Source organism: Argiope bruennichi, chromosome 4 (genome assembly GCF_947563725.1).
Source record: "Argiope bruennichi chromosome 4, qqArgBrue1.1, whole genome shotgun sequence".
NCBI classification, from domain to species: Eukaryota; Metazoa; Arthropoda; class Arachnida; order Araneae; family Araneidae; genus Argiope; species Argiope bruennichi.
The window spans coordinates 9,537,277-9,565,100 of NC_079154.1; the positions used below are offsets into that span (position 1 = coordinate 9,537,277).

The 27,824-nt window shown below is 30.2% G+C and overlaps 1 protein-coding gene across 1 annotated transcript; it reads left to right on the top strand.

Annotated features, from left to right (window-relative positions):
* The first annotated feature begins 6,207 nt into the window (after positions 1–6,207).
* LOC129966847 (retinol dehydrogenase 7-like) lies at positions 6,208–26,238 on the top strand. Its single transcript, XM_056081435.1, has 5 exons — positions 6,208–6,490; positions 13,609–13,821; positions 18,582–18,764; positions 20,556–20,688; positions 25,198–26,238. The coding sequence occupies exons 1-5, from the start codon at positions 6,268–6,270 to the stop codon at positions 25,568–25,570; spliced, it is 1,125 nt and encodes a 374-aa protein (XP_055937410.1). The 5' UTR covers positions 6,208–6,267; the 3' UTR covers positions 25,571–26,238.
* Positions 26,239–27,824: the final 1,586 nt, after the last annotated feature.

The following is a 27,824-nucleotide window of genomic DNA, read 5'->3' on the forward strand; positions in this document are numbered from 1 at the left end:
AAATAAAAATATTATTTAATTTATATTTTAATTTTATAATTTATTTTTTTAATATTATAAACTCTTGTATTTGATTTTTTTTTCAAAGTTACTATCAGATGACGCCCTTTGTTCGGAAGGAAATCAATTCATTGACAAGTTCTAAAAGTATTAAAATAATGCGTTGTCATTAAGAACGCAGAAATGAATAAAACTTTACTTCCTCGACACATTAGAGAGTGAGTGAAACATTGACTACAAAATGTTATGTCAACACGTATAAAATGAACCAAATTAAATAAAAGTGTGTAAAACTATTTAAAACCCCCATAGTAAGATGTGCATTTCCGTCAGGATACACATAATAAATAAGCAAAATAATCATTCTGATCTTACACTGTTTTTCAAATGTAATATAAAATTAATTGTATTGCAATATATAATGCAATATATACATACATAAAATGATATTTCTTAATCTAATTTAAATCCTAATTAATTTCCCATTTTTTTCTAGAATCAGTACATACTACTTTATTTTAAAATTTTCGCTTATTTCCTGATCCAGATCTATTTTTTAATATTTAAATATTTTTAACGGGCGCTTTAAAAATTGATGCCTATTGCAATTCTCATACTTCTAGAGAAGAAATAAAAATCCCAAACTCCTACGGAATTTCTTTCAAAGATAGGTAGTTTTGAAAGATTCCATTTCCTGAATAGGCCAAAGAAATCTCTATGAGAATCTCTTAATAAAAGCACTAAAAAAAATCTTATACTTTCTTCTTATATCTCGATATAGACAAACGTGTTTCATCGCTCCTCCCCACGTACAAATCATGCCCTTTTGTGTAAAAATAAATTGAAGTTAATTCCAGATATATATATATATATATATATATATATATATATATATATATATATATATATATATATATATATATATATATATATATATATATATATATATATATATATATATATATATATATATATATATATATAAACTCAACAATTTAGAACTCGCAACATGCGATTACTGGCACCCTCACAAAGTTAAGGGGAAGTTACGTGGCTAACAAATTTCTTCGAATATTGAATGTTGTATTCAGGGTTAGAGTGAAACATTCTTGAAGAACTCCGACATAATTGAATTGCATAGTTGAGTCTGTAGAGATTCTTGTACTTGTGATGTCGGCTAGTTCTAAAGATTTAATACGAATAACTAATGAATTAATGAAGGTAAAATGGAACAGCAATTAAAATAACTCAATTTAAAACAATTATTTAACTAATTTTAAGTAAAAAAGTTTTAATTTTTTTTTTTTAGTTTCTGATTTACGAAATATAAAAGTATTCTAAACGCAAATTTTTTTGGTTTGAGATTTTAATGGGCGACCACGTTTCAGAACTTTTTGAATTCTAAAAATACACTTTCTAAAATTATTTTATGTGTCTGTAAGCACGATAATTCTTAAAAAAAAAAAAAAAAAAAAAAGAACGACTGAAATAAATGAAATTTGGTGCATGATTTTGTTACAAAAAATAGATACTTATGTATCAACTTTTGGTTTCAAATAATACCGAAAAAGGCGTCCAAAATTCATTTTGGATTTTCTACATTGTACTGCGAAGCAAAACACTTTGAAAATAAAAATCTGAGTACTTGTGGCACTGAGTGAGAAAGAGAGTAGCACATTTCATTGGAAGTGTGCCAAAAAGTTTTGGAAATCTCACTCCTCTAGGTTATTTTATTGAATGTCATAACAGAATTGAAGAAAAAATGTTGTAATCGGCAAAAATTGTGACTTTGAATTTTAGAAGAATTTTATATTTATGCTTCTCTAAACGAGAAAAAACTATTTTTTTTTATTATTTTGATTTATTGGTCTGATTATGAATATGATGTAAATTTGGAATGATCAAATTTCAATTCAGAAGTGTGACAAATTTGGCTGCTTGTTTATTTTTATTTCCTCAGGGTTTTATAGCTAAGCAATTGAGATATATCACTAATATGTTTGCATTATATATAAGACAACTTGGCAATTTTGGCGTAATCTGAAAATCACGAAGTAAAAACGGGGGCCGTAAAAGTAAAAAAAGTGTCCAAATTTGATCAGAGATTTTAACACCAAAATTACATATTTCTGAGAAATTTAGGAAAATCCGTGTTCTAGATTAGCTTAATTTAGTTTAATCATATTTACGTCCCATTTCAAATCAATATTAGAACTATTTTGGGACTGTCCTCATAATTTTTAACCATTCTCAGATGACGAGGTTGGCATTAGAGTTCGCATTCCCTGTTCAAATTTCCACGTAATTCAGAGTAATATTTAATCCTAACAAGCAAACACCAGATTCACTTATGCGGTTTTTCTTTAGTGGAAGGGGGTTTTGAATCTGGACTTTCTTACACTTTTTCCAGTCCTTAAACTTTTCCATGAAACCACCACTAGACCCATCTCCAGGGAATCTGAAAAAATGAAAATCTGGCTATTAGTCTGATTTCAGAATATCTGTTGAATGAGAAAATCTGGATGACGCGAAAAAAAGTTTTTTTGCTTTTATTTTTCCCATTTCTAATTTTTAATTAAGCTGTGGTAGATTTATATGAGTATTGTTGCATTTTTTTTTCAATCTTAAAAATGTTTCACGTAATTTATTTAGGAAAACAAGTTTGTAATGCTGTGTTCATTCCCTAAATTTAATATATAGAAAATAACGTTATCATTATAAAGACTGAAGTCGTTCTCTTTTCAATACATGAAATACACATAAAATCAACTCAAAATTACTGTCACAGGTACCCAAATATATACCGACGATCTGCGTACTTCAATTCTGAGATATTCAAATTTCAGTAAATGAAATGCATATAAAATCAACTCAAAACTACTGTCACAGGTACCCAAATATATGCCGACGATCTGTGTACGTCATTTCTGAGATATTCAAATTTCAGTACATGAAATACATATAAAATCAATTCAAAATTACTGTCACAGGTACCCAAATATATGCCGACGATCTGTGTACGTCATTTCTGAGATATTCAAATTTCAGTACATGAAATACATATAAAATCCACTCAAATTACTGTCACAGGCACCCGAATGTATGCCGACATGTGTACATCAATTCTGAGATAATCAAATTTCAATACAATTACTTTCCCAATTATGCTTATAATAGAACATGCTTCATTCGATATCGAATCAAATTTTTGTCACTTATTCTGCGTTTTATCTCCTGCCAGTAGTTTTATCTGTAAATTTCTTCATCAATCATAAGAACAATGAACTTATATTTCAATCCAAAGTTTCCGATTTCTTTTTGTGATTCCTTTTTAAATGCATTGTCTGAGAGAAATCAAAGAATCCGTCAAATAGCGATAATGGTGGTCAAAGGTCTCGAAATACAAAACGAGGTTATTATATCACGATAGATTACAAAAGGTCAAGATAAGAAATGTCAAAAGGTTGTTTCGTCTGCATGTGTAAATGGCAACAGGTGTTAAAAAAAAACTACTTTCCGTTAATGTACTGATTATTATCAGAATTAGTCAAAATCAGAGTTTTAATAATGGGTATAATAAAACTTTATATATATTCAATGCATCTCAAAATTCTATGTACAAACTGTGAGATTAAGTAGGAAGTAAATGAGTGAATCATATTTAAATAGAAAATGTAATGATAAATGGCAAACCAGAAGCGGATAGAAATAGAATGCGAATGACATACAGCAAGGGTGGGCAGATGTTTTCAGGATACGGACTACTACTAGCTTTTTCGTGGTGTTGTGGTCCACCCAGTGGAGTAGGTCTAAAATATTTACTATAACTTAATAATAAATACGGAATATGAACTCATCCACGTAACTACAAACATAATAATAATTGTCACAAATGCAATAATATCAAATGATACATTTACTATCAAACAATTCAAAATACATCAAAAAGTAAATCATTTTCATCTAAAATCGGTTCTTGTAGTTATAGTTAGAAGAAGACTTAGTCTGCATACTGTCCACCAATCTCGAATATCTTGATGTATAATTGCTAACTGCTAATCTCGTATTGGATTCTAAGTGGTCGTCTGTGAGGATATCCTGTCTTAATTATATTCATCGTTGAAAATGCAGATTCACCCAGATAGAAAGATGTCAAATGATGTACAACTTTTTTAAAGTTAGGATACTTTACTTCTTCCGTTAGATTCCAAAAGTTATTTTTAGGTTCTGAACAACGTGCTTTTAAAATGATGTCAATAGGAAGGAGAAAAACTTCGTTTTCCTCAAGAGATAAAAAGAATAGAATGTTCCATAAATATGTTTCTTTTAGTATGTGCTTCTTAGGTCTTAGTAAAGGCGGTCTCCACAAAATGTCTTGGTTGTCCACCGGTCAATAGTGATCGACTTAATGCCCACCCCTGACATACAGGCAGGCATTCAAAGCTCATCATCAAACAGAGAGAAATGAGCAGATGGAAAGAAAAAAATTAAATAATTTTATTTTAGTTGGCTTTCGACTGTTTTGTTTCTTGGGTTCATGAACTTTCTTAATGAAATCACATACCTCAATCACATGAAATTCGTAATTATATAATTACGTGTTCCTTTTCTTATTCCTCTTGAGCTATGAATTTCACCTTCGAATATTATATAATGGGAACATATACAACAGATATTAGTTGGATTAAAAAATACTCATATAAAAATTTCTAAAAAATGGCCAATTTATAATACAAGGTTTACTTTTTTTGTATACATAATTTCTTAGTAAAAAATTTTTTAGATTTAGAAAAGAAAAGAAAAAAACTGAATGAAATAAGAATAGAAAACTTCAAACTTATACAACGTTTTCAAAAGATGCGAAAACATAATCAGAATCTTCAATGATAAGTTTCAGTAATGAAAGAGAAGTTGAGATTAAATTTTGAAAAGGCAATGAACATGCAAATGGTTGTATTTCATTACAAGAATGAAAATCATTGTTACAAACTATGCATAGAAATATTTTTTGAATATTAAAATTAGAAGAAAAAAAATATTTTTTTGAATATTAAAATTAAAAGAAAAACAAATATTTTTTTGAATATTAAAATTAGAAGAAAAAAATACGCAGCTGGTTTAAAAAAAGTACTTCTTTTTTATATTTTAAAAATGTATAAAAATCATCTATGCGCAATACTTGCAGAAGTTATTTTTGAAAAACGTCAAAATTTATTTTTTAATACCAAAATTTAACTTTCAAATAAGAAGTACCAACATTTAATTTTTAATTAAATAAAACTCTAATTCAAGCAATTCTCTTCCATGTGCACATTTCCACCCTCCAATGTACATTTGTACCAAATTTAGTTCTTCTAGCATAAATAGTCAGCCTTGCTGAGCGCCAAAAATCATGTACACACCTCACACAATTATATATTCGCTTAATAGTCAGTTGATTGCATATTATTTAAAATTTTCGCCTTTTTGTTTGATAATACGTAAAAATGGGAATTCAAATCATTGTTATTAGATTCCATTTGTAAGAAAGAGAAAAATCCATTTTCGAATCAATGTTGCAAATGTTTCAAAAAATTCTGATGCTACTAATCATAAATTTTTCAAACTTCATTAGCCAAGCTTTAAAAGAAGACCAAAGTAATGTGATTAAAGAATTTAATAATATAAAAAAATTTATTTGAATTTCATTCCAATAATGAAAACTATTATTGAATATCATTAAAAATATATATTTACAAATGTGTTAAAATAAGGAGAAAAGCATCACGTCATTTAAACTAAAATAATTTAAAAGATAATTTCTTAGATTAAAATTTAAATTAACTTTCTTAATTTAAAGGATAATTTTAAAGTGATTGAAATCATTTTTGTATGAAATATTTTCAGAAGTTTCAGTAAAAATACACCACATTCTGATTCATTTTTAATCGATTAAAATTTTTAAAAATAATTCCAAAACATATATTGTAACTCCCCAAAATGAATCGTTGTCGAATTTGATATTTTTAATAATAAGAGAAGATACGCTCTTCTTTATTATTAGTTCAAACTACCACATGAATATTTATCTTTTTATTCAGATAAAATAAAATCTGACTCAATATCCTGTAAAAGCATTTTTCATTATTTTGATATCTCTTGAGTATTCTTTTTGGTATCTGTGAAAAATAAGACTAGCTGAATCAGCTATCAAATATTAAATGAGATAACCTATATTTTCTCAGTTCAGTCTTTCTCGGATTTTTCATTGACTGTAGACTCGTCACAATGAGCGGCACATATACTCTTGTGCTGTGGGGGCACCTTTTAAGTACGGCTCTGATTTTAAAGTTGATTAACTTTATTTTCCCGTCCTTGACAATATTCATATGTTCGTGCGTTTCTTCTTACATTTTATGGATATGTTTTGCTGCTCTCACATTTCAATTCACGAAAGGAAAATTCTTAAACGAGCGAGTTGAAGCTGGAAATAAAGCTGTTCTCATAACAGGTAATTTTATAAACTTTATTCATATTCATTAGATGTTTCAAAAAACTTATTGCCATTATTAGATTAATTATATTGGGTATTTCTAGCTAATAACACGATAATAGTGACCATTGACCCATTTTGTGTAAAACATGATTTAAAAAGATGCATTTATTGTCTTTCATTTCTAGTATGCAAAGTATTGTCATCATCAAAAAGTTCGAACTCTAGTTTGAGGAAAACCTTTGTGTCTTTTTATATACTTTATTTTCTTATACTTTATCTTATACTTGTACTTTATATATACTTATATATATATATATTATATATACTTTATCTTTTTCTTATACTTACTTTCTTTATATTCTTTACTCTTATATACTTTTTGTACTTTATATCCATCACACTGTTTAAAGAACCTAAAGATTGCAGTTGCAATGGGGTGAAGCGGTTTTATGTCTGTCTCTGTGAACATGATAATTAAAAAGCCTGAGCTTGATAGATTAAATTTAGTGCGTAGTCTTTACATCAGTTTTGTAAATTTCTTCCAAATTTTGAATGAAATCCGTTTACAGTAACTCTGACAGACTGTTTATTCGAATACGGTTAGTTAGTTATATTAACCCCCCGTTTTTTAAAGCAATACTAGGGATATTTTGGGACGAACCTCTTAATTTTGAACCGTGGTCAGATAATAAGGACGTCACCTGAGCTGGCACCCCCTCTCCAATCTTCCACGCCACACCAGCGGGAGGACATTTGGCCCAGACAGATTTAATGTGCACCACACCTTCTTACACGGCGGTTCTTTGGTGGAATCGGGTCTCGAACCTGAAACCCTACGGTTCAAAGCCGAGACCTAACCACTAGGGCACTACGGCCCTATCTGAATACAGATGAACAGGATGATGTTAAACGGGAAAAACAAGTTGAATAGAATTTCATTTGGCATCTAAGATGCAAAATGGTATGAAATTTTCAACCAAATCCGCCCAGAAGTTGACCGTATGTCAGTTTATACTTCGGCAGGTATGTAAATAAAATGACTCAAAAATGCAAAGGCTTTCATGGATGGAATTCGATATACAATGTGTATTTTTGAATAAAATTTTGAACCAAGTATGCTGATGAATTGATCGTGTATTGGTTTGTACTTTCGCATACATATTAACTCCACAATTCCAAAACGCAAGTTTAAAAAAATAAATTGATATTTGGTGCGTGATTTTGTTACTAAAATTGCAGTTTCAAATTTTGGTGTCCATCGATCGATATAATGGTGCCCAGAACCATATACAGTTTTCTCTATACCATGAAGCACAATATACTCATGGGTGAGATTCTGAAAATAAAAATCTGTGCACGCATGATTTTCAAGATCTTGTTCAAAATTTCAAAATTTTTATGCGGGGAGAAGAGAATAGAATCTCTTATCTTATATAATCTCTTTTTTATAGAGTCGACGAAAGCGTTTAGAGACCTTTCTTATTAGTTTTAATAAGATTCCTTCGCTGTTTAATTGAATTTGAATCTTCTGATAACTTTTTTATGTTAAATTTAACTTCTTTTTTTAATCAAGATTATAGATTAGTGATAAATTATTAATTTGCCATCTATATAGTTAAATCATTATAAGGTGTGTTTCAATTTTTTAGGGACACCAGTAAAAATGAAAATAAAAGCGTAAATAATAAATATTTGATATTTATTTCTGAAACAAGTTAGATAAATAACAAAAATAAATATTGTAAGATAATTTAGATTAAACAAATAAATTTCAACTTTGAAATAATTAAACAAAAGAGTAGCACAAATTTTGCGTTTCAAATTTTTAGGGACAGTGGAATTAAAAGCTTCAAATTAAATTTCTTTACCGTTTAATATTAGCACTATTTTTTCTGATGACATCATATATTCTATTTGGCATGGAATATATTACGTTCTGAAGAAGTGTTTTATCCAGAGAATACCAAGCATCCATTATTGCTTGTTGAAGTTGCATTTTCGAATCAAATTGGCGCCCTCCTTCATAAACTGTTCTTGCCAAAAGACCCCAGAGATTTTCAATGGGGTTTAGATTGGGGCTTCTAGCTGGCCAATCCATAACTTTCACATTGTTATCTCTAAACCACTTTTTTGTTGATTTTGAGCTGTGGATAGATGCATTATCCTGTTGAAAAGTCCAATTTGGACTACATATTTCAGGTCCTGCCTTAAGTAAATGTGTTTGTAACATTTCTTGGTATCGATCAGAATCCATTCTTTCATTCACAAATGCCAGTTCGCATGTACCATTGAAGCTAAAAGCTTCCAAAATCATAACAGATCCACCACCCATTTGCCTTTTGGAGAAAATCTCTGGTTATTTTCTTAGATCATGCTAGTAATATCTCCAACCGTCTGGCCCATCTAGATTAAACTTCTCGTCGCTGAACGTGACTTCTATCCACTCATCTTTGAAATGCAGGTATTCCTTTGCCCAGGATAAACGTTGTAATTTGTGTTGTTTGGCAAGTGGTGGTTTGCAAGCCTTTTTCGCATATTTCATGTTTTTATTGCTCTTGATTGACCTCCAAACGAAAGTGTAAGAACATCCCAGTTTCAATTCCTTTGTTACTTTTCATACTGAGGATTTTCCATTTACACATTTCTGAATAATTCTCCTGCGGGTACGTGAATCGAGCTTTGGCTTAGGTCATCGCTTTTGAATGGCAGTTGATTTCGCATTTAACTGCTTCACATAATTTTCCACAGCATGTTTTGAACTTTTTAGGAGGGCTGAAATATTTCTCAAAGACTTTTTTTCGTTGTAATAAGCTTTTATTTGGCCTTTTTCAAGATCTGATAACCATTTACCTGTAGCCATATTTCTTCGGCAAAAAATTAAGTACAAACGTGGACGTTTTCAATATAAGCTTTTTAAGTTATTAAAACAACTGGTAGTAAATGAAAATGAGCAATAATAAAGATTTAACTTGAATTTACATACCATCTCATCTAGCTGTCCCTAAAAATTTGAAACACAAATTTGGCATTTTTTTTCTATTTTCTTCTTTTATTAGCATTGATATTTATTTAATTATTTTAGATTTTTTTATTATATTTAATTTTTCATGTTTTTCAAACTAGTTTTTACAGATATTAGGTAAAAATTATTCCGATTTTATGTTTTTATATGGTGTTCCTAAAAATTTGAAACACACCCTAATATCTAATTGACAAATGCATGTTTTAAAAAAAATTTAAGAATTTTGAATTAATAATTTTTACTTATGGTCTATGAAATGGAAATTGTACAGAAACAGTTGATTTATATTGATTGAAGAACAATGTGAAGAAACAGAAATATATATCATGTATTACTAACTTACGAGTGACAATGTTGTAGAAGAGAAAAATGATTGGGAATAGAAAAAAATATGATTATATATTTCACCACATGTGAAGAACTGACACAATTATTTTAGTAAATGAAAGAAAAACAATAAAAAGTTCAGTTAAAAAGCCTGCATTAAGTACGGTATTATATTAGATAGTTAATACACAGAATTAAACGCTGAAGGCACTTAATAAGATTGGATGACATTCCAGTCAAAGAAAAGATTATTTTAGTTAACCAAAGAAGATCCAAATTTATGTGAATTGATTGCCTAGAAAAGGGCTTCAAAACTATTAAGGAGACAAATTTGAAAACTTTATCCCAGAACAGGACTGCGTGGAATGCAATTCTGAGAAAGGCCAGGGCCATCCGGGACTGTACACCAGTGAAGAAGAAGATTATGTAGTTGTTGAAGCCACTTGGTAGCGGAGTCTTTATTCTCGCTAAACCACGGTAGTAAGGGCAAGGTGACAGCGAAAAGCAAGGCATCAGTCTGAAGTATCCAAATAATGTTGACTCGGATATAAATATAAACTGTTCATGCTCCGAATTCTTTACTGCTGAATCATGGATCTTCTTATAAACAAAGTAGTCACGGTTCTATGTGGAAAAGTCTGGAGATTCATGGATCATTTGCAGTCTTTTCTTTTCACAAGGAAATGTACCTCCTTCCATGAACACTGAGCTTATCGACACCTAGTTTCATTCTATTCAAAAATTAATCAACTCATCACCAAACATGAGCGCTTTTTTTTTTTACCTATCTTCATAAATTCATTTTATATTAAATGATCATTGCATTTGCTGAGACAAAGATAGCGAAAGAAAGTTCACCAAGCATTTTAAGTGATACGAGCATGCTGTTATATTACAAAATATTTTTGGAAAGAACTGAATGCTGGAAATGGAAAACGCAGTGAGTGCTATACTGCAAATTTCACAAAGAACAAGAAATAAGTTTCAGTTTAATTTTGGCACTGATCAAATCCCTATTTTTATTTTTATCTTCTCATATATGAAATATATGAACATAAAGTATTATAATTGTCAAAAATTTGGCTTCGTGATTTTAATGAATCATTAGTTCCAAACCACTTTGAGACAAAAAAAAAATGAAATTATGTCCAGTTACAATAATAACTAAAATTATTAGAGTTAAACGAGTGATTTTTTTTATATGGAATTAACATTACATTTGCAGATTTCTATCAATATAAGTTCCTCTCAACTTTTGGATGGAATCCATCTTCAAGATGTTTGTGTGTCTCTCTGTCTGCGAAAAGGTGAAATGATAACTTCAAAATATATAAAAAAAATTCTAAATAGATAAAATTTGGTATACGGTTCTTAACATTTCAAGAGCATATCTGTATCAGATTTTGAACCAACTCAGTCCACGTCTGTCTGTCGGTCTATACATTCGCATTGAAACATAACGACTCAGATAAATGAAATTTGATAAATGTCTATAATTCTCGGATTTCAAATGTGTTAATTTTATTTCAATCAATCAAAAATCGATATGAGTTTTATTTACTATTCTAGGTAGCACAAAACGCTCATGTGTGGGACTCAGTCATTCTAAGGAAGGATTGTAAGAAAGAGGGAGCACTTAGCTGAAACTGTCACACTTCAATCTTGCCCTTGTCTCTGACCCCTTTTTAATGAAATTTTGAGAATGCGTGGCATTGATGGATTTGTCTAAAATTCACAAAAGGTCTAAGTTTCACACCTGAGTAGAGGGTAACAGCATTATGAGAGAATAAGCGATAAAGAAAGGGGGTGGCTTATTTTTTTTCATTTAATCTACATAAAAATGCATTCTACCTACATTCTTCTTGTAAGAATGAATTCAATTTCATTACTTCAAGACACTTTATGGAATGAATACATTATTAGAATGAAAGATGATAAAATGTTAATGGCAGTAAAGTTATCTCTCTGCTATTTTATATCACTGCTGAGATCTACCAATACATTTCCAACAATTTACAGTATGTTGGACACACACTCATTTTTCAGTTAAGTTTCATTTGGACATAAGAAAAAAAAGTCACCTTTTTTGTTAACTTTTTGCGTTTTTATCATCAATCTTCAGTTGTGAAAATTCTTCATAATCTTCACTGAGTAAGGAACCTTTTAATCGAGTCCACTATCCATGAAAACATCATAGTTCAGAATGTATGCAAGTTTTTATTTCTTCCCCTTCGAAGCAGTTCATTATTAGTTCATTTTTATTTACGCAGAAAGAGATGGAAATTAATCTAAAATTTCCTTCTGGTTAATAGTAGTATTTATAAATAATGTTCTTGGTAAATCAAAAGGCTTTAGATAAAAGTTTCCCACAAACTTATGAGTCACATTTTGAAACTGAATTTTTAGTGATTCATTTATATTTTTGAAGACAGGTATAGCAAACTTTTCAGTAGAGGTTTTATGTGCCTAAAGGAAACTTTTATGAAAAAAATATTTATTGTTAAATATAAATGCTTACATAATATAAAAATGAACATATACACAAACGGTAATGATCATCTTGGAGTTTAAGACGGATCAAAAACAAATGATGGTTCACAGTGAAAACGACGAGTTTCTGATTAAATGAGTGGATGTGAGATATTATGGAGAACGTAACATTAAAATGAAGTCTCAAATTGAAAGAACATGCGACCCAAGAAAGTTTCACAGCACAAATATATATGTTTCATTACTGGTTTGAGTGTTAATATATGGTATTTTTGTTATTGTATTTTTGCTTATTAGTGGATGTATTCTTCTAATTTATTGTTTTGTATTTTCCTTTCTGTTAAAATGGTATATTTCTTAGGCCTCATTTCAGGGGATTTTCGAGTTTCAGGGGATTCACGAGGAATCATTATTAGACAGTTTAGTCTGCATTCCTTCACAGAAAAAAATCATTTTTTTTTAAATCCCTGTCTGAGGGTGACCCTTGAAAAAGTTTTCAGGCCGGATTCTTTTCTTTTATTTGGTTTAATTTGATTTTCCTATTAACTCGGTTTTTATTACTTTTGTCTCAATTCATCTGTGTTTTAGAAGTAGCTGCATTTGCGTTCTCTAAATACTGTGGTGTTTTTCCTGTTCCTTTTTTGGTTTTAGTTTGAATAAGAAATAATTTTTAGTTGCGATTCCGAAACTATTTCGTTTTGTTTTCATTTTCAAAATATTTCTTACTTTAGATTGGTTATATATCACCCGCACAATGAGAAGATATTTGTTATATTCCATCATATCTCTTCTCCATCCACACTTATCTCTTGTTTGCGCATTGCTTTATTTTCTGTCAGGTTACTACCATGTGATTTGATGAAGATTCCATGCCTTCGTCACACTTCCGCAGGTTGTGAAATGACATCCATTCATTCAAGATCTTGTCTGAATCTACCAAAAATTGAGTAGCGAACTACTTGCGGATTACGATTTATATTTTGCGAATCTCTTCTTTAGATGATTATAATAACAATAAACATATTAATTTGTAGAGTTTACAGTGAGCTGGTTAATATTTTCATAGCTTGAATTTGATATTGAGCTTTATTGGAGCAAAATCCGTGTTTTGTTATTCCATGTATGTGAACTTAAAGTAATATGAAATTACTTGAGTTCGAATATAATAATTAATAAAGGTAAATGTTTCAAAAATGCATTAAAAATATAAAAAAAATACTTTAATGAAAGTCGATTCTTTTCGCCAGCAGCCTTTAAAATAATCAGAGGAGCTAAATTCCATTTTGAATTTCAGGATGCGATTCAGGATTCGGAAATATGCTCGCCAAGCGTCTTGATTCGAAGGGGTTTCATGTATTCGCTTCATGTTTGAACCCGGAAAGTGAAGGTGCGTCGAAACTAAAGGCAAATTGTTCCAACCGCCTGCATATATTACCTCTGGACGTCACAAAGAACGAAAGTGTGGAGAAAGCTGTTGAATACGTGAAAGCAAATCTTGGTTCATCTGGTAAGAAGTATTTAAAATATTAATATTTGCATTTTTCAGATTTAATTCGTTTTGTTTCCTTAGAACCTCTCACAAGGGCAGTGTGCACCCCTACTAAGTGTTTAGATTCTGCTCTCAGAAAGCTCAGCTTATTACTATCATTAATTATAAAAGTATTTTCTCGTAATGTTATAATCTTTAAAAAATCAACCACGGGATTTTGATTCATTTCTAAGTTTCAGACTACCCCGAGTTCAAAAACGACATTCCGATTTTAAGTCAGGCTCTTTCTGATGACTGATATCGGAGCTAATATCGGGCTTGAGCTGATATCAGATAACTGTTGAATTTTTGTCGTTAGGCAAGAGACATTTATCAATACCACATGAACATATTTGACTCTGACAAATTATAATTTGCTCCAAGGTCACATGAAGAGCAATTGTTAAATGGATTCGTGTTCAAATTCCGGACTTTTGTGATAGCAGATTACTAGGGTTTTGTTTATCTATAGTAGTATAATCGTTCAACGCTGTCTGTAACGCTGGATGGATAAAAAATATTTCCGCCCTATCTTGAGGATGAGAAATCCTTTTGTTTTGGCATCTGAAAACTGAGACAGTGTTTTTTTATGTTTCAATCACTGACTTATTCATCGTAAAACTAAGCAATACCTATTGCGATACTATGAAAGGAAATCGCGTCCATTTCTACTCAAGGAGAGTTTAGATGCTGTTATAGAGGTTTGTTACGCTGTTTTGTGATAATCAAACATTGAAGGCTTGAACAGCATATGATGCTGTAAATAGAGATACAAAGCAAATGCCAAATATCCTATGATAAGAACTGAAACAGAAAATTATGAAATCTTTTGAGCTATAAAGAGAGCACATGTTGTAATTTGCTTAGCGAATCGATCTAATTACAAATGTAATAAATGTATTTATAGTTTACAAAAAAGAAACACGTCTCAATATAATACTTTTTAAGTTTTAACGCAATAGATATTTATAATTGTCAAAAAACATTATACCCATCTTGTAATTTGAATAAAATATTTTGACCCCCCCATTTCTCGAAAACTTTCAGGGATCAAGTGTTTTTAGGAACTGATATAAATTATCTCGTTTCAAATATGTTCATTAATATTAATGGAATTTCAACAAAAATATAAATTTGCATGGTTTGTACCATATTTTAGCAAAACTTATTTGAATGTCACTGTTAAACTAGGAAACGATTATCATTTGATGAATTTCGGTTTCGCTATCAAAAACTGTAACCCGAGTGAGTAAATGTGAAGTGGTGAGCTGAGACTAATATGAAAAATCTATATCCTAAAATTATTTTCTTTAACTGTAAATAAAACATAAAATTCAATTTAAATTAAAATAATTGCGAAGAAAATTTGAAATGTAATGTTTAATATTTAAAATGATATCATTAAAGATATGTAACTTTAAAAAGTTTCTTAAAAAACAGGTGAGATATCAAAAACTCTGTTTCCATATGCTTTGCAAGTAGGAGTTACTTTTGATACCACAAAACATCTTTCTAATATACTTTTCTTTTTTTTCTTGAGCGAAACACTTTGCAAAGGATACAATAAAGACTAAAAAAAAATACTACAAAAGAAAATTAAGATTCATAAAATAAAAATAATTACTTTAAAGAAAATAAATTGAAAATTAAAAGAAAGCAATGAAAATAAATATTGCTAGCAGATTTTGATCGTAATTTATGTTAATGGAAAAAATGTCCCAATAGCAATCTTATTGATGAAAAGATGATTATTAACATTAATGAAGCACTTTTATGTGACTTGCTTCATGTTGGAGGATAAAAATATAAGGATAAAAATTTGTAATCACCCATTCACTCATTCCCTGTTGTGTTATAAGATTGAAATTTTGTTCATTTGTATATTTTTTTATGACTACATAATATTTTAGTATTTTCAGACATAAAGATCAGTTAATCATCCAATAAATTCTGTATATATTCTTTTAAAAAATATTTTTATTCAAATTTTTTATTTCTAATTTTTTTCTGACGTCATATGGTCATTAATAAATCAAAATGACTCTAAGCTATAATTTGAAAGAATTATTTCAATTTGTAGGAAGGATCGATAGATCTTGTGATTTTATCAAAAAGAATTATCAGTTTTAAGAATTTTTTCTCTGAGAATGGTTTGAAAAGAAATTATATTTCTTTCATTTTCAGCTTGTAATTTTTTATCAATTCTACAGATATATATAAAATTTAAATACTTACTAATTCTATATTTATTTTGAGTATAAATACTGGGAAATGTAATTGCCCTTTTTATTTCCTTTATTCATCCCAATAGAAAAGATTAAAGCATGATATATTTTTTTCAAATAATGATATAGAACAGCTTTTTTAAGGAACGATTAAAATAATCTTATCATATCGTTATCCTTTAAATAAAAGATTTAATAAAATATTCTGAAATGTCTGGACCGTAGATAAAACTAGCTTGAAAGCAGTTCGTGTTTTATTTTTCATATATTTTAATTTTTTAAAGTATATTTTTATTTTAGCATTCGAAATAAATTTAATAAATGCAATTTTATTAGTATAGTAAAAAGTAAGTATTTAAAATTTATTTTCTACTTTTTAAATTATTAAATTACAACGCATTAAATGTCAGAAATATCATAGAAGTGCCATCTGGTAATGAATTTGAAACCCTTTTATTTTCAAATTCATTACCAGATGGCGTCACTCATGTGAAATCAAATTTAAACAAACCACTCTATTATTGGATGTTTATATTAAATTTGCATTATGTAATTGAAAGCACGCCCTGTAAATTCGAGAACATTTTGATTATCAGTAAGAGAATAAGAAAAATTATATAATTACATATTTACAATGAAACAAGTAAAGGTAAATAGAATTTGTAATAATCATAAGAATTAACAAATAGCATAAGAATAGCTCTTCATGCATTTTAGTGTGAGATGTCTTTTAATACTTAGACCTTCTTTAAAACTATCTAGCATTCAATTACATGATAAAGATGACATTTTATAATAATTTTTCTTTACTATGAGCACCTTTTCATTTATTCTAATATCTTTCTCGTAGCTTTAAATTCTGCTATGTTCTATATCTGCTGCTCGGATATGTTTGTTCCTTTTATAAAGTTATTCTTCCTGTGTTGTTTGAATCGATTCGTAAACTCGTACATAAGGCCTGTATGTTATAACAGTACTCATACAAAAGGCCCGCATGTTATAATCATCAACCATCATGTTTTTAAATATACAAGGGCCATTTTTTTTCAAGTTCTGTTTGGCCATAAAAGAAAAAAAATCAGTTTATTATCAGAAGTTATAAACATGCTTAGTTTTCGACTTACTCGCAGTGAAGATTCAAGCATTGGACATACCGATGAGCCAGGTCTTCATTCTTGGCCGCGGTGGCCTGGTGGTAAGGTCTCGGCTTCGGAACCGGAGGGTTTCAGGTTCGTGACCCGATTCCACCGAAGAACCGTCGTGTAAGGGGGTCAGTTGCACGTTAAATCCGTCCTGACCAAACGTCCTCCCGCTGGTGTGGTGTGGTGTGGAGAGGGGGGTGCCAGCTCAGGTGTCGTCCTCGTCATCTGACCGCGGTTCAAAATGACGAGGTCCGTCCCAAAATAACCCTAGTGTTGCTTTAAACGGGACGTTAATATAACCAAACCAAACCAAACCAAGGTCTTCATTCTTTACTTCAAAGAATGTTGCCTCCAAAGCTGTGAAATAAACTTAATACTCCTTCCAAGCTCCTCTTTAGTTTGAAAGTTCTTTAAGTTTTTTTAAAGGAAAGAATATGGAGCAGGAATGTCTACTATCGAAATCGCAATTTTGACATGCAAGTTATTCAATTTATTGACTGGGTTTTCCAGCATTTTTCATTTCTTTTGAACCCCTTGATCAACACATTAAACAAGAACTTCTATTGTGATATATTCGTACCCCTTCATTGAGAACGAGACTTAGAGCCGAGTGATTTTTATACCTTCCCTGCATTGAAGAATTGATTAGAAGGCCAAAGCTGTCATGCGTATGAGGAATTTCAAAGGAATATTAAGATTCACTTTCATAACACTGGCAGCAATATTCTTTAAAGAGGGGGGGGGGGGGTTAAAGTTAATACCTGGTCAATTGATTCCCGAATAAACGAATCTTCATTTTTTCTCTACTACTACTATATTTTTTGTGGTCCATTCGGAGCTTGAATAAAATGGCTCTCGTATTTTATAAAAATATTATTTTAATTGCTGGATCCCTAATTAAATATATTATTAAATACGTTTTCTTTGCTCACTTTATCATTGCTGTGATTAAAATTCCATTTCAAAATAAAATTAAAATAAATTAATCAAGTTTAAAACATTATGATGCTATAATGTTTCAATTTAACCATTTAACTGCTTTATTTTCTTTACTATCTAATAAGATGACACTTTTTATTTTAGAAATATGTTCTTGTTTTAATTCAAATGGAAATCTATTGAATATTTGACTCGCTTATGTATTCGAAGTTATTTTAATATTGAATTACAATCGTTACGAATGGTTTATTTTTTGCTTACAACTTTCAAAATTCGATAACTAGATGCACGTATGGCATTCGGGCAAAACAGTTAAGCGGTTAAAAATTAAAATTTCTTTTAAATTTTTATAACACTTCTATGAAAAAAAAAATTCCCAGATGAAGGAGCTAACACACATTTTTTCATTTTCTTTTCGTTTTCATTGAAACAGAATTATGGGCCATTGTCAACAATGCCGGAATTTTCAAAGGACTTTCTGTGGAGATGTGTACGCTGGACGACTTTAAAGATGTGTACGATGTCAACCTGATGGGGGTGGTAAGAGTCACCAAAGCATTTCTCCCTCTACTCAAGAAATCAAAGGGAAGGATTGTGAACGTTACGAGCCATGGGGGTGAGTAACGGAGTCGAATCATTATAATATTTCTAGTTCTTTTGTTTTGAAATTTTATTATCATTTTAGGCATCAAAATAAATCTTAACACTCATTCCGATTTACTTAATAGCGTTTATATCAATTGTCTTTATTTTTTACTTTGCTTGAGTATGTTAATCTCAATTAATTGTTTTTAGAATTAAAAATACATTTATTAATTTCATTTAATACATGTGCATACATACGTGTGCGTGTATGTGCGTGTGTCAATGTATTGGTTAGTATTATTAGAGACAGGCTCAAAGAACGCAATCTAAAATAAGTTTAAAAAAAATTCTTGATAAGTTTCATAGTTTATGATTTTAATACACGTAACAATTAAATAGAAGCTTGAAAATGGTTTACTAGACAATCGCTTTTATTTAAAAAGTCCATGTGGAATTTAACAAACGCATATGCTAATTCCAGATTCATCCACTCTTATTTATGTAAAAACAAGCTCAGAGATTAATCGACTGTAATTTACCATCATCGATCACATGAATCAACACTTCACAACTTACATTGAACGCAGTAAGCAACTACATTTGTTAATTAGTCTTAAATTATAATGGATAAAACTGTAACCTGTTATCATAAAATAAATTGTAGAGGTTTTATCATAAACTGTGGTCATATTGAGTATCTTTCCGAAAATTCTCACATTATTATCATTTGTTGTTGTTGTTGTTGTTTCTAATGGCACTTGCCATGGACAAGCCCGCTGTCGAAGACAGCCGATTTAAGCCTCAAGGGGAACGCCTCTTGTTTCAATAGTAGCGCCATCTAGGGCCAAGAGTACGACTTAGCTACACACACGTCACAACCCTTTTTCTAAGATATATTTTTCTAAGTCACAACCCCCGCCATTTCTAAGATATAACAGTTATCGATAAAATTTAAATACAAAAGTGATTCGTCTTAATGAGGCGCGAATTTGGCTAATTGCATTTATTTTTCTGTCGTCAATATTAAGAAAATTATAGCGAAAATTTCAATCCCGCATCATTTCCACCCCCTTTGGCTTTATGGGCCATTTATGAACTCGTCTGAGACTTTTACATTTCATACAACATATTAAAGGCCAGTTAAAATCCAATCAAAATTACTCTAGTCAGCATGTTCACAAGATAACGTGGGCAAAGGGCAAAGCGTTATACGCATATATATAACTGAAAACTGCATGATGTACTATAAACTGGTTTTTTCAAACAAGCCCAAAATTAATTTACAAGTGGGAAAATTTTTTGATGATTTATTTGATTATAAATTACATATTACATGCAAGAAAATTTCAAAATGAACATATAAAAATATTCTTTTGCGCATTTGTAATAAAAGTAAGGATGCAATATTAATATAGTTTTTGTAGCATGATTGTATAGCATGCGGTGAGTCATTCGCTATTTTCTTTTTAAATTCCATTTTTAATCCTTTTTCATTCATATTATGCAATTTGATGGACTTTTTTAAAAAAAATACAAGTCACATAAAGAAAATCGTATAAAAAATGAGTGTATAAAAAGGATTTCACTGTATTTCGAATACGTGAAATGTATTTTCTTGAAAGAGCGGTTTAAAAATATCAAAATGAATTTTTTCTTAATGAAATACTTATTACGTATTTTTGAGAACTTCATAAATTGAACACTGTTTTGATTTTCCTCTAATTCACCTTGAATTATAAGTAACCATTCACTGCTTTTGTTGGAACATATGTACCCAGTATGCTGGTCCATGCATATTCTTATAGCGTTATTTTTTTTTCAGGTAAAGTTGCTCTCCCGTTTTTCGCAGCTTACTTATCTAGTAAATTTGCCGCAATTGGTCTAAGTGACTGTTTGAGGCATGAAATCGGTATGGAAGGAATTTCTGTGGTGTCCATTGAACCAGAAATATTTTAGTAAGTGGAAGCACCATTTTCTTTGCAAGTTTTCACTATTTTAATTAAAGAAACGACTATATCAATCAAAATCAAACGCTGAAATTAAAAAACATTGAAATAATATCTGTTTGTTCAGGTTACTTAAAATTGACGCATTATGTAAATGGGAGAGATGGTAACTTATTTTAAAAGTAATTCACTAACTACACGATGTCTAAGATTAAATAGTATATTAATTACAAATATTTACATCTTTAAGTTACATGTATAGGCTAAGTGCTTCATCGCACTGCCAAAATAGAATGGTTCACAGTCGCTCAACACCGAACAAACCTCGAAGTATTAAAAGTTAAAGAGTTATTAAATGCACCTTATCTCCTGACTCCACACAGCTATCTAATTCGCAAATGAGTAACCACTGCTGAAGTTGAGTTATAAGAGGTTTAGTTATATTAATTCTCGCTTTAGAGAAACGACTATTTTGGGACAGATCTCGTAATTTTGGACCACTGTCACATGACGAGAGTTATAAGAGGATCTTCTGAGGCACGGATCCCACATTTATAATCTTTCAAAAAGTGCTGAGGCTAATTTCTCAATGCACTGCAACAATTTAGATATTGCAAAAGGTACAAGGCATTGTTTATAGTTTATTTATGGCTCTCAAAAATGAAAATTGCTCTAAAATAATTAACCTATAATTATAGCATTTACCTCACGATATGATGACAAGAGAAATTCCTTTTGAATAATAAATTCTTTAATTCATATATGCATTATATACTTTCAAACTTCATATTTAGTTTAGTCATATTAACGTTTCATTTTGATGCGATACGAGGGTTATTTTAATAAGAACCTCATCATTTTGAATCGCTGTCAGATAATGAGAACGACACCTGAGGTGAGATCCTCCTCGACTAAATTCCACGTCCTTTCCAAATTACCACCAGGCCAGCGAGATTCTTAAAATGTGAATAATTAATCGGAATGATGTTATAAAGTTCATAAGAAACATCCGTTTTATCTTTAGACTACGATCAAAGAAAATTCAAAATATCATGAAGTGAGATTTTATCTGAGTAAAAGGAAGTTTAGAAAAAGAACAGAAATCAGAACGAATAAAGACTAATTGAGTTGTGAAAAATCCGGATTATTCTAGAAATTCGATGAAACACTTTGGATATGCCAAATACTGTAAAGTCTTTCTAGTGTTTTTGGGTGCTTTATGTAAAAAAAAAAAAAAAACGGAAACTGCTATTGGCTATTTGAAGCGGAGTCATGGGCAAGCAAGTTGTGGTAATGATCTTGAGCTAGAATAATTCATAGCTATTAGTAGAAAGGGTATTAAAAATGGCCACATGTATTAAGGTGACACTGGACTATATTCGGCACTCTTTCAAATTATCCTCTTTGGACTATGAATTTTTTTGCATATGTATTAAAGTACATGTGCAAAACGAATTGCATCCATCTAGCTCAAATGTATTTGAATTACTGTGTTTGCAGACAGACAGACAAAGCGATAGATAGACTGAATTCCAGGCTAGCATAGGGAGATAGTTGAAATCTCGAGTTCAAATTTTTTGACAAGTGCAATATTTTCTGTTTCGTCCTTTTTAATTTCGTATACCAGAAATTAAAAAGGACAAAGGATTATGAGCTGTTAAAAAATATTAAATTTATTTGCGTTAAAAAGTCAGGTATTCCCAAAATAATGACATTCTTTTACGCATTTCATCCGTGTCTGAATTATTCCAATAATCTTGCAAGAATATTAAAAATTGTTTTCTATTTAAACTTAATAAAAGAATATTGAGTTGATATGTTTATATTTGTTTTTAAAGATACGAGCAAAAAACTTTGTCAATGATATTAAAATAAACAATTCTCATATTAGTCCAATTAGATTGTATTCTGACGTGGAAAAAATACACAATTAGCATCGTTATTGCTTTCAGATTATTATTTTTTAGTTGTTGTATTACCATTCTTTTTGTCTCTGAATGTTTTTCAGATATTGTAGTTGAGATAAAATGTTAAACTCAAATTTAATTTTCATCATTTTTCTCAAAATAACAACTATATAGAAATCAAACAAATTATAAAATTGTAGTACAAATCTTTTAGAACAGGAATTTTTTCAACCAGCGAGTTCAGCTAGATAAAAAAAAAGTGCTTAAAGCCTATTTTTTGATGATCACTTTTTTTCGAGAAAGATTACTTTTTTTAAAAAAAATATGCAAATATCGAGCAGCTATTTTTATCAGATATATTCTACTGTCTAACAATATTCAAACGGAATTGCAAAAATTTCATTCAAATTAAAAAAAAAATCTTTAGTATAATTTTTTTGAGCTTTATCTTTTATTTTTCCAATTTACATCTGAATTAACTACGCCATCTTAACGATAATCGTTACTTTAATACTTATAACTCTCATTTAACTTTTTTCTCTCATATTAATAAAATAATATTTATTTAAAAGAGAAAAGTCAATATTTTAACTTTCCCTCTCTCTTTTCTCCTTTATTCGTTTCTATATCTGGGTGTAAATATCGCAGCGTGTTTTAGATGACAAGACAACTTAAAACAATGAAATAACTCTGAAGTAACTTTTCTACATTTTAATAATTCTATTAACAATTATATTATACCATTTCTTAATTTCGGAAAATTATATATATATATATATATGTATCGTTTATTTTTACACACTTTTATTTGACATATTTTGTTTTACATTTTTATTTTCTCCGCTCATAATTGTAATCGATTTCTTTTTCATTCATATCTTAGTGAAGGAGCAATATCCAGAAACTAAGCCTAGTTAACTAATTGAAAAAAAAAAAAAAAACATTATTAGAAAAAAAAAAATTGTATTGCATAATGAGGTACAGTGCTTAAGCTATTTTTTAAGATAGTTGCCGCCATTTTTGAAGCAATATCATCGAGCTTTTGTATGCCTTCTTCTTAGAAAGTAGCCACTTGTTGTGATGAAGAACTGAGTGGTAAATTTGTGAAAAACGCACTGACAGCGTCATAATAGTAAATGTACGATTCTCCTTAACCTAATTTTCAACTTCACCATGACCGCGGTGGCCTGGTGGTAAGGTCTCGGCTGTGGAATCGAAGGGCTTCAGGTTCGAGACCTGATTCCACCAAAGAACCCTCGTGTAAGCGGATCTGACGCACGTTATATACGTCGGGACCAACTGCTGGTGTGATATGAAAGTTTGTAGAGGGGTGCCAGCTCGTGTGTTGTCCCCGTCGTCTAACCGCAGTTGAAAATTACGAGGTCCCTAGTGTTGCTTTAAAACGGGGCGTTAATATAACTAAATTAAATTAAACTCACCTTCTGTAAGCAAATCATCATCAGTCAGAATCCACCGCCCATTCATTCTTCATCAAGTGCATTTGCACTCCTTTCGTAAAAGAAGAAAGTAATTACGGAGTATAAAATTATTTTTAACACTCAAAAGTTTTTAAATGCCGACCTCAGCAATTTAAAAATGTCTTCCATTATTTGTCAGCGAGTTTGCGAAGTAAACACAAATATGTGAACAAATGCTTTAGCAATTGAAAAGACAATTCAGTTTCTGGATACCCCTCTCGATAGAATTTTTAAATTATGTACACTTTTGTATATTTCATGGTACTATACTTTTATAAAACTTTTCGAATCTAATTATCAGGTAAGCGATTAAGTTTAGCATTTTAGCTTTCCATAACCGTGCTGTAATATGATATGTGTGAATTTGAAAAAAAAAAAACTATATATATATAATATATTCTTTTGCAATTATATTAATTGAGGTGTCGAATGCAGAAAATAAATAAAATAAAAATATATTATATTTCTCGTGCGCTAATAAATGTATGCTTTAACCCTTTGCACTATGGAAAATAATTCAATGCCTAATTATTCACCTAATACAATGACTTGCTTATGGCTTCGGGGAAAAAAAATCTATACAATAGTTTTATGTTGAACTAAAAGTCCCACGGAGGGCACCTCGTAATTGAGGACGGGAAGCTTCCGGCATTGTGGTTGGTTTTCGCCACTCTTGCAGGTACACGAAAAGGAGGGAGACTGGTTCCTCCCATCGATGACGGGACGTACCTCCTTTGGGAAGATTTATACCGGAACCGGTGATGGCCCTTGGGACTCAATCGCAGTTACCGCCAGTGTTGCTGTTGCGGTGGTCCAATCATTCAAGTTTTTCCGTGTTACTTCTGGTTGGTCGGAGTAATCAGTTTGTGATGACCATGAGCTAAAGTTAGTTTTATTTCTCCAGAAAATTAACCTAGATCTTTTTACCATTTGTTTTAGCAATAAAAATAAACAAATAAAATGTTAAAATGATGCGCTGTATTGAATGGTGCCTGAGAGGAACCATCAGAGTACAAAGTGTTAAAAACTGCATTTATTAAATTTTTCCTATTAATGGAATTGAAAATTTATTCACACATAATAATTTTTATTATAATTCTTTATGATACAGCTTTATATTTTACATTTTTCAGCACCCCATTCATATATGAAAGCACTAAAGATCAGCTGAATTCGATGGGAAGCCAAGGCAGTTCAATCGAAGATGACCACGGCGAAGACTTCAAAAAATCATTGAAAGATCTTGGAAACGTCTTTATGTCTTTTGCATGTCGTGACACAAGCATTGTTATTGATGACTTGGAAGCAGCAGTCAGTTTGGTACACCCAGATCATACCTATAAGCCAAGAAGGCATGCACTCTGCCGCTTCTTATATTTCTGTCACGAAAAGATGCCAAAAAGTTTTAAAATCTTATTTTTTAAAATAGTTTTATTTATTTTCTTCTCAGACTCTAAAATACTTAAAAATATAGTCATGAAAATAATATCTATAATATTAAAATAATCTTTTCAGAAGATAAACTACTAATATATTAGAAACAAAAACAGACATCTTTTTTTCGTAACATTTTTAACAGAGCGAGAATAAGACATGTAGGGACTCTTAGAAATGCAAACCTCGAGGCCCCCTTTTCTCCTTCCAGCTGCTAAAAGCAGGAATTTTTTTAGTTGATTTTAATTTCAATTTCTATCTATGCAGTTTGAAGAAGGAAGAGTTTATATACTGATACATATTTATTTAATTTCAGGGAATTTCTAAAGTAAAAAAAACAGTTGTAAAAAGTATTTAATTAAGATTATTTTGGGAATAATGCTACAAACTTTAAAGAAATATTAAAAAGATTATATTTTAATTTTATTTCAACAAGTTCGAGTGTATGGCCTTTGTAAATTGAGTGGAAACATTATATTAAATTGCTGCAAAAACGCCATAAAAAATCTAGAGACCTCAGGATCCAAGAACATAGGCAGCTGCATACTTAGCCTATTTATTAAGTCGACAATAGATTTAAAATAAAAATAACTAATATGGGGTTTTCCTTTTTTTCTATTTTTTTTCTCAAAATCTAAAATGTTTCAAAAATTTTGTGATGCAAATCTATATACTAAGTACTAATAAAATTTAATCAGAAAATATCAATTATCTTATGAAAATAAAATCTAATTACCTGATGTCATTTCTTTCCTATTTACAAATTAAAAGCACCTGTCATGGTTACTCAAAGTCTGTTGCATTTTTCTTTCTGCAACGTCTCAAATGCGATACTCACAAAACTAAGCAGTTATTTAATAATTACATATGCAGTTATACATAGCAATTGCTTTTTCATTAAACAAGGACAACTGAAAAGTGGAAGGCAACTCAAAGAAAATTGTCCAACTATTAAAGGGAGATGCGAACTCAGTTTTCGTAAGTAACAAGAACATAACGGTGGGAGAGAACAAAAGTGTATCCAGTTGGACAAGATTGGCACATATAGACTGTTCGGTAGGAAGGATCATTCAAGATTGCCAGAACACATTGGCAGCAATGAGATATGGTTAGAATTCTGCAGTTCTAGTAAGTTCTTCTACGATTTTTTGTTCCATAGCAACTTAGGCACAAAAGGAGTTGTGGAAGGCATTGAACAGTCAGCCAGGTGTCTTCCTAGTGTGTAATCGAACTGACTTGTGATTTACTTTTCTGATTTACAAGTTTAATCAGAAGGAATCGAGTGCTTCATTCATTTATCTCTTCACACTGAATTTGAAATATCCTCTCATCTGTGTGAGCAGTGTCATTTGCAATGATCCTTTGCCATACTCTGTGATATGCATTTGTTAAAATAGGAATTCAAAAACTTGATTTCATTATACAGTGGCAGTGAATGTCTCAACTATTTTCAAATTGTATACCAACCAATTGCTATAAATAAATATCAGTAAAAAACTGCAAACATTTAAAAACTTTATTGAATACGCTGTCATAGAATGAACAATAATATAGCACTTTTTCTTATTTATTTGAATAAACAGCAAATGATACTTGTCAAAAAGTCAGCCAACTTTAATGGTGCATAAATTTTAAAAGCAATAGAGTTTTTAAAATGAATGCATTCTCATAGTGTGTTTCCAATAACATTTTATAGTATATCTAATTACAAATGATGTGGATAATAATAATGATGTGGATTACAAATGATGTGGATAATAATAATGATGTGGATTACAAATGATGTGGAAACATTTTGGATAATCAAACTAACATTTATTTTGGGACATAGAAAATAATATTCAATAAATAATTTTCCAAGAAATTTCTTGCTTTCCTTTACTGATTAATAGTAAAGCAGAAAAAAATATGCGATTAATCGTTAAATATAACTAAATTTTCACCAGAATTCCTAATAAAAATCATACAAGCTAATTTCAAACAAAAGTTATACGAAATTTATAGCAAGAGTATGCTTAATATGAGGATTCATTTGTGCTCATAGTTTCCCCACATATAAATATATATATATTGAACAATTTCTCATCTGCAAAACTTAATCTTATCTTAAAATTTCCACCAATATTTAGACCAATAGGAATGAAGATAAACACAGGAAGCTTTGACTTGTGTATTATTAACTTAATAAGTTATATTCGACACTGCTCTAGAGGAAAATTTTTAAAAAATCTTATTAACAAAAAAGTAACGATTTAATGAATAGTCATCGAAATTCACCAAAACTATTCTGATCTTCTGTTATTTACTACCCGAAGTACCTGCAAGT

Coding starts and splice junctions, on each gene's coding strand:
- LOC129966847 (XM_056081435.1), top strand. CDS start 6,268: ATGAGCGGCACATATACTCTTGTGCTGTGGGGGCACCTTTTAAGTACG. Junction 13,822..18,581: donor AGCAAATCTTGGTTCATCTG/GTAAGAAGTATT, acceptor TCATTGAAACAG/AATTATGGGCCATTGTCAAC. Junction 20,689..25,197: donor ATTGAACCAGAAATATTTTA/GTAAGTGGAAGC, acceptor TACATTTTTCAG/CACCCCATTCATATATGAAA.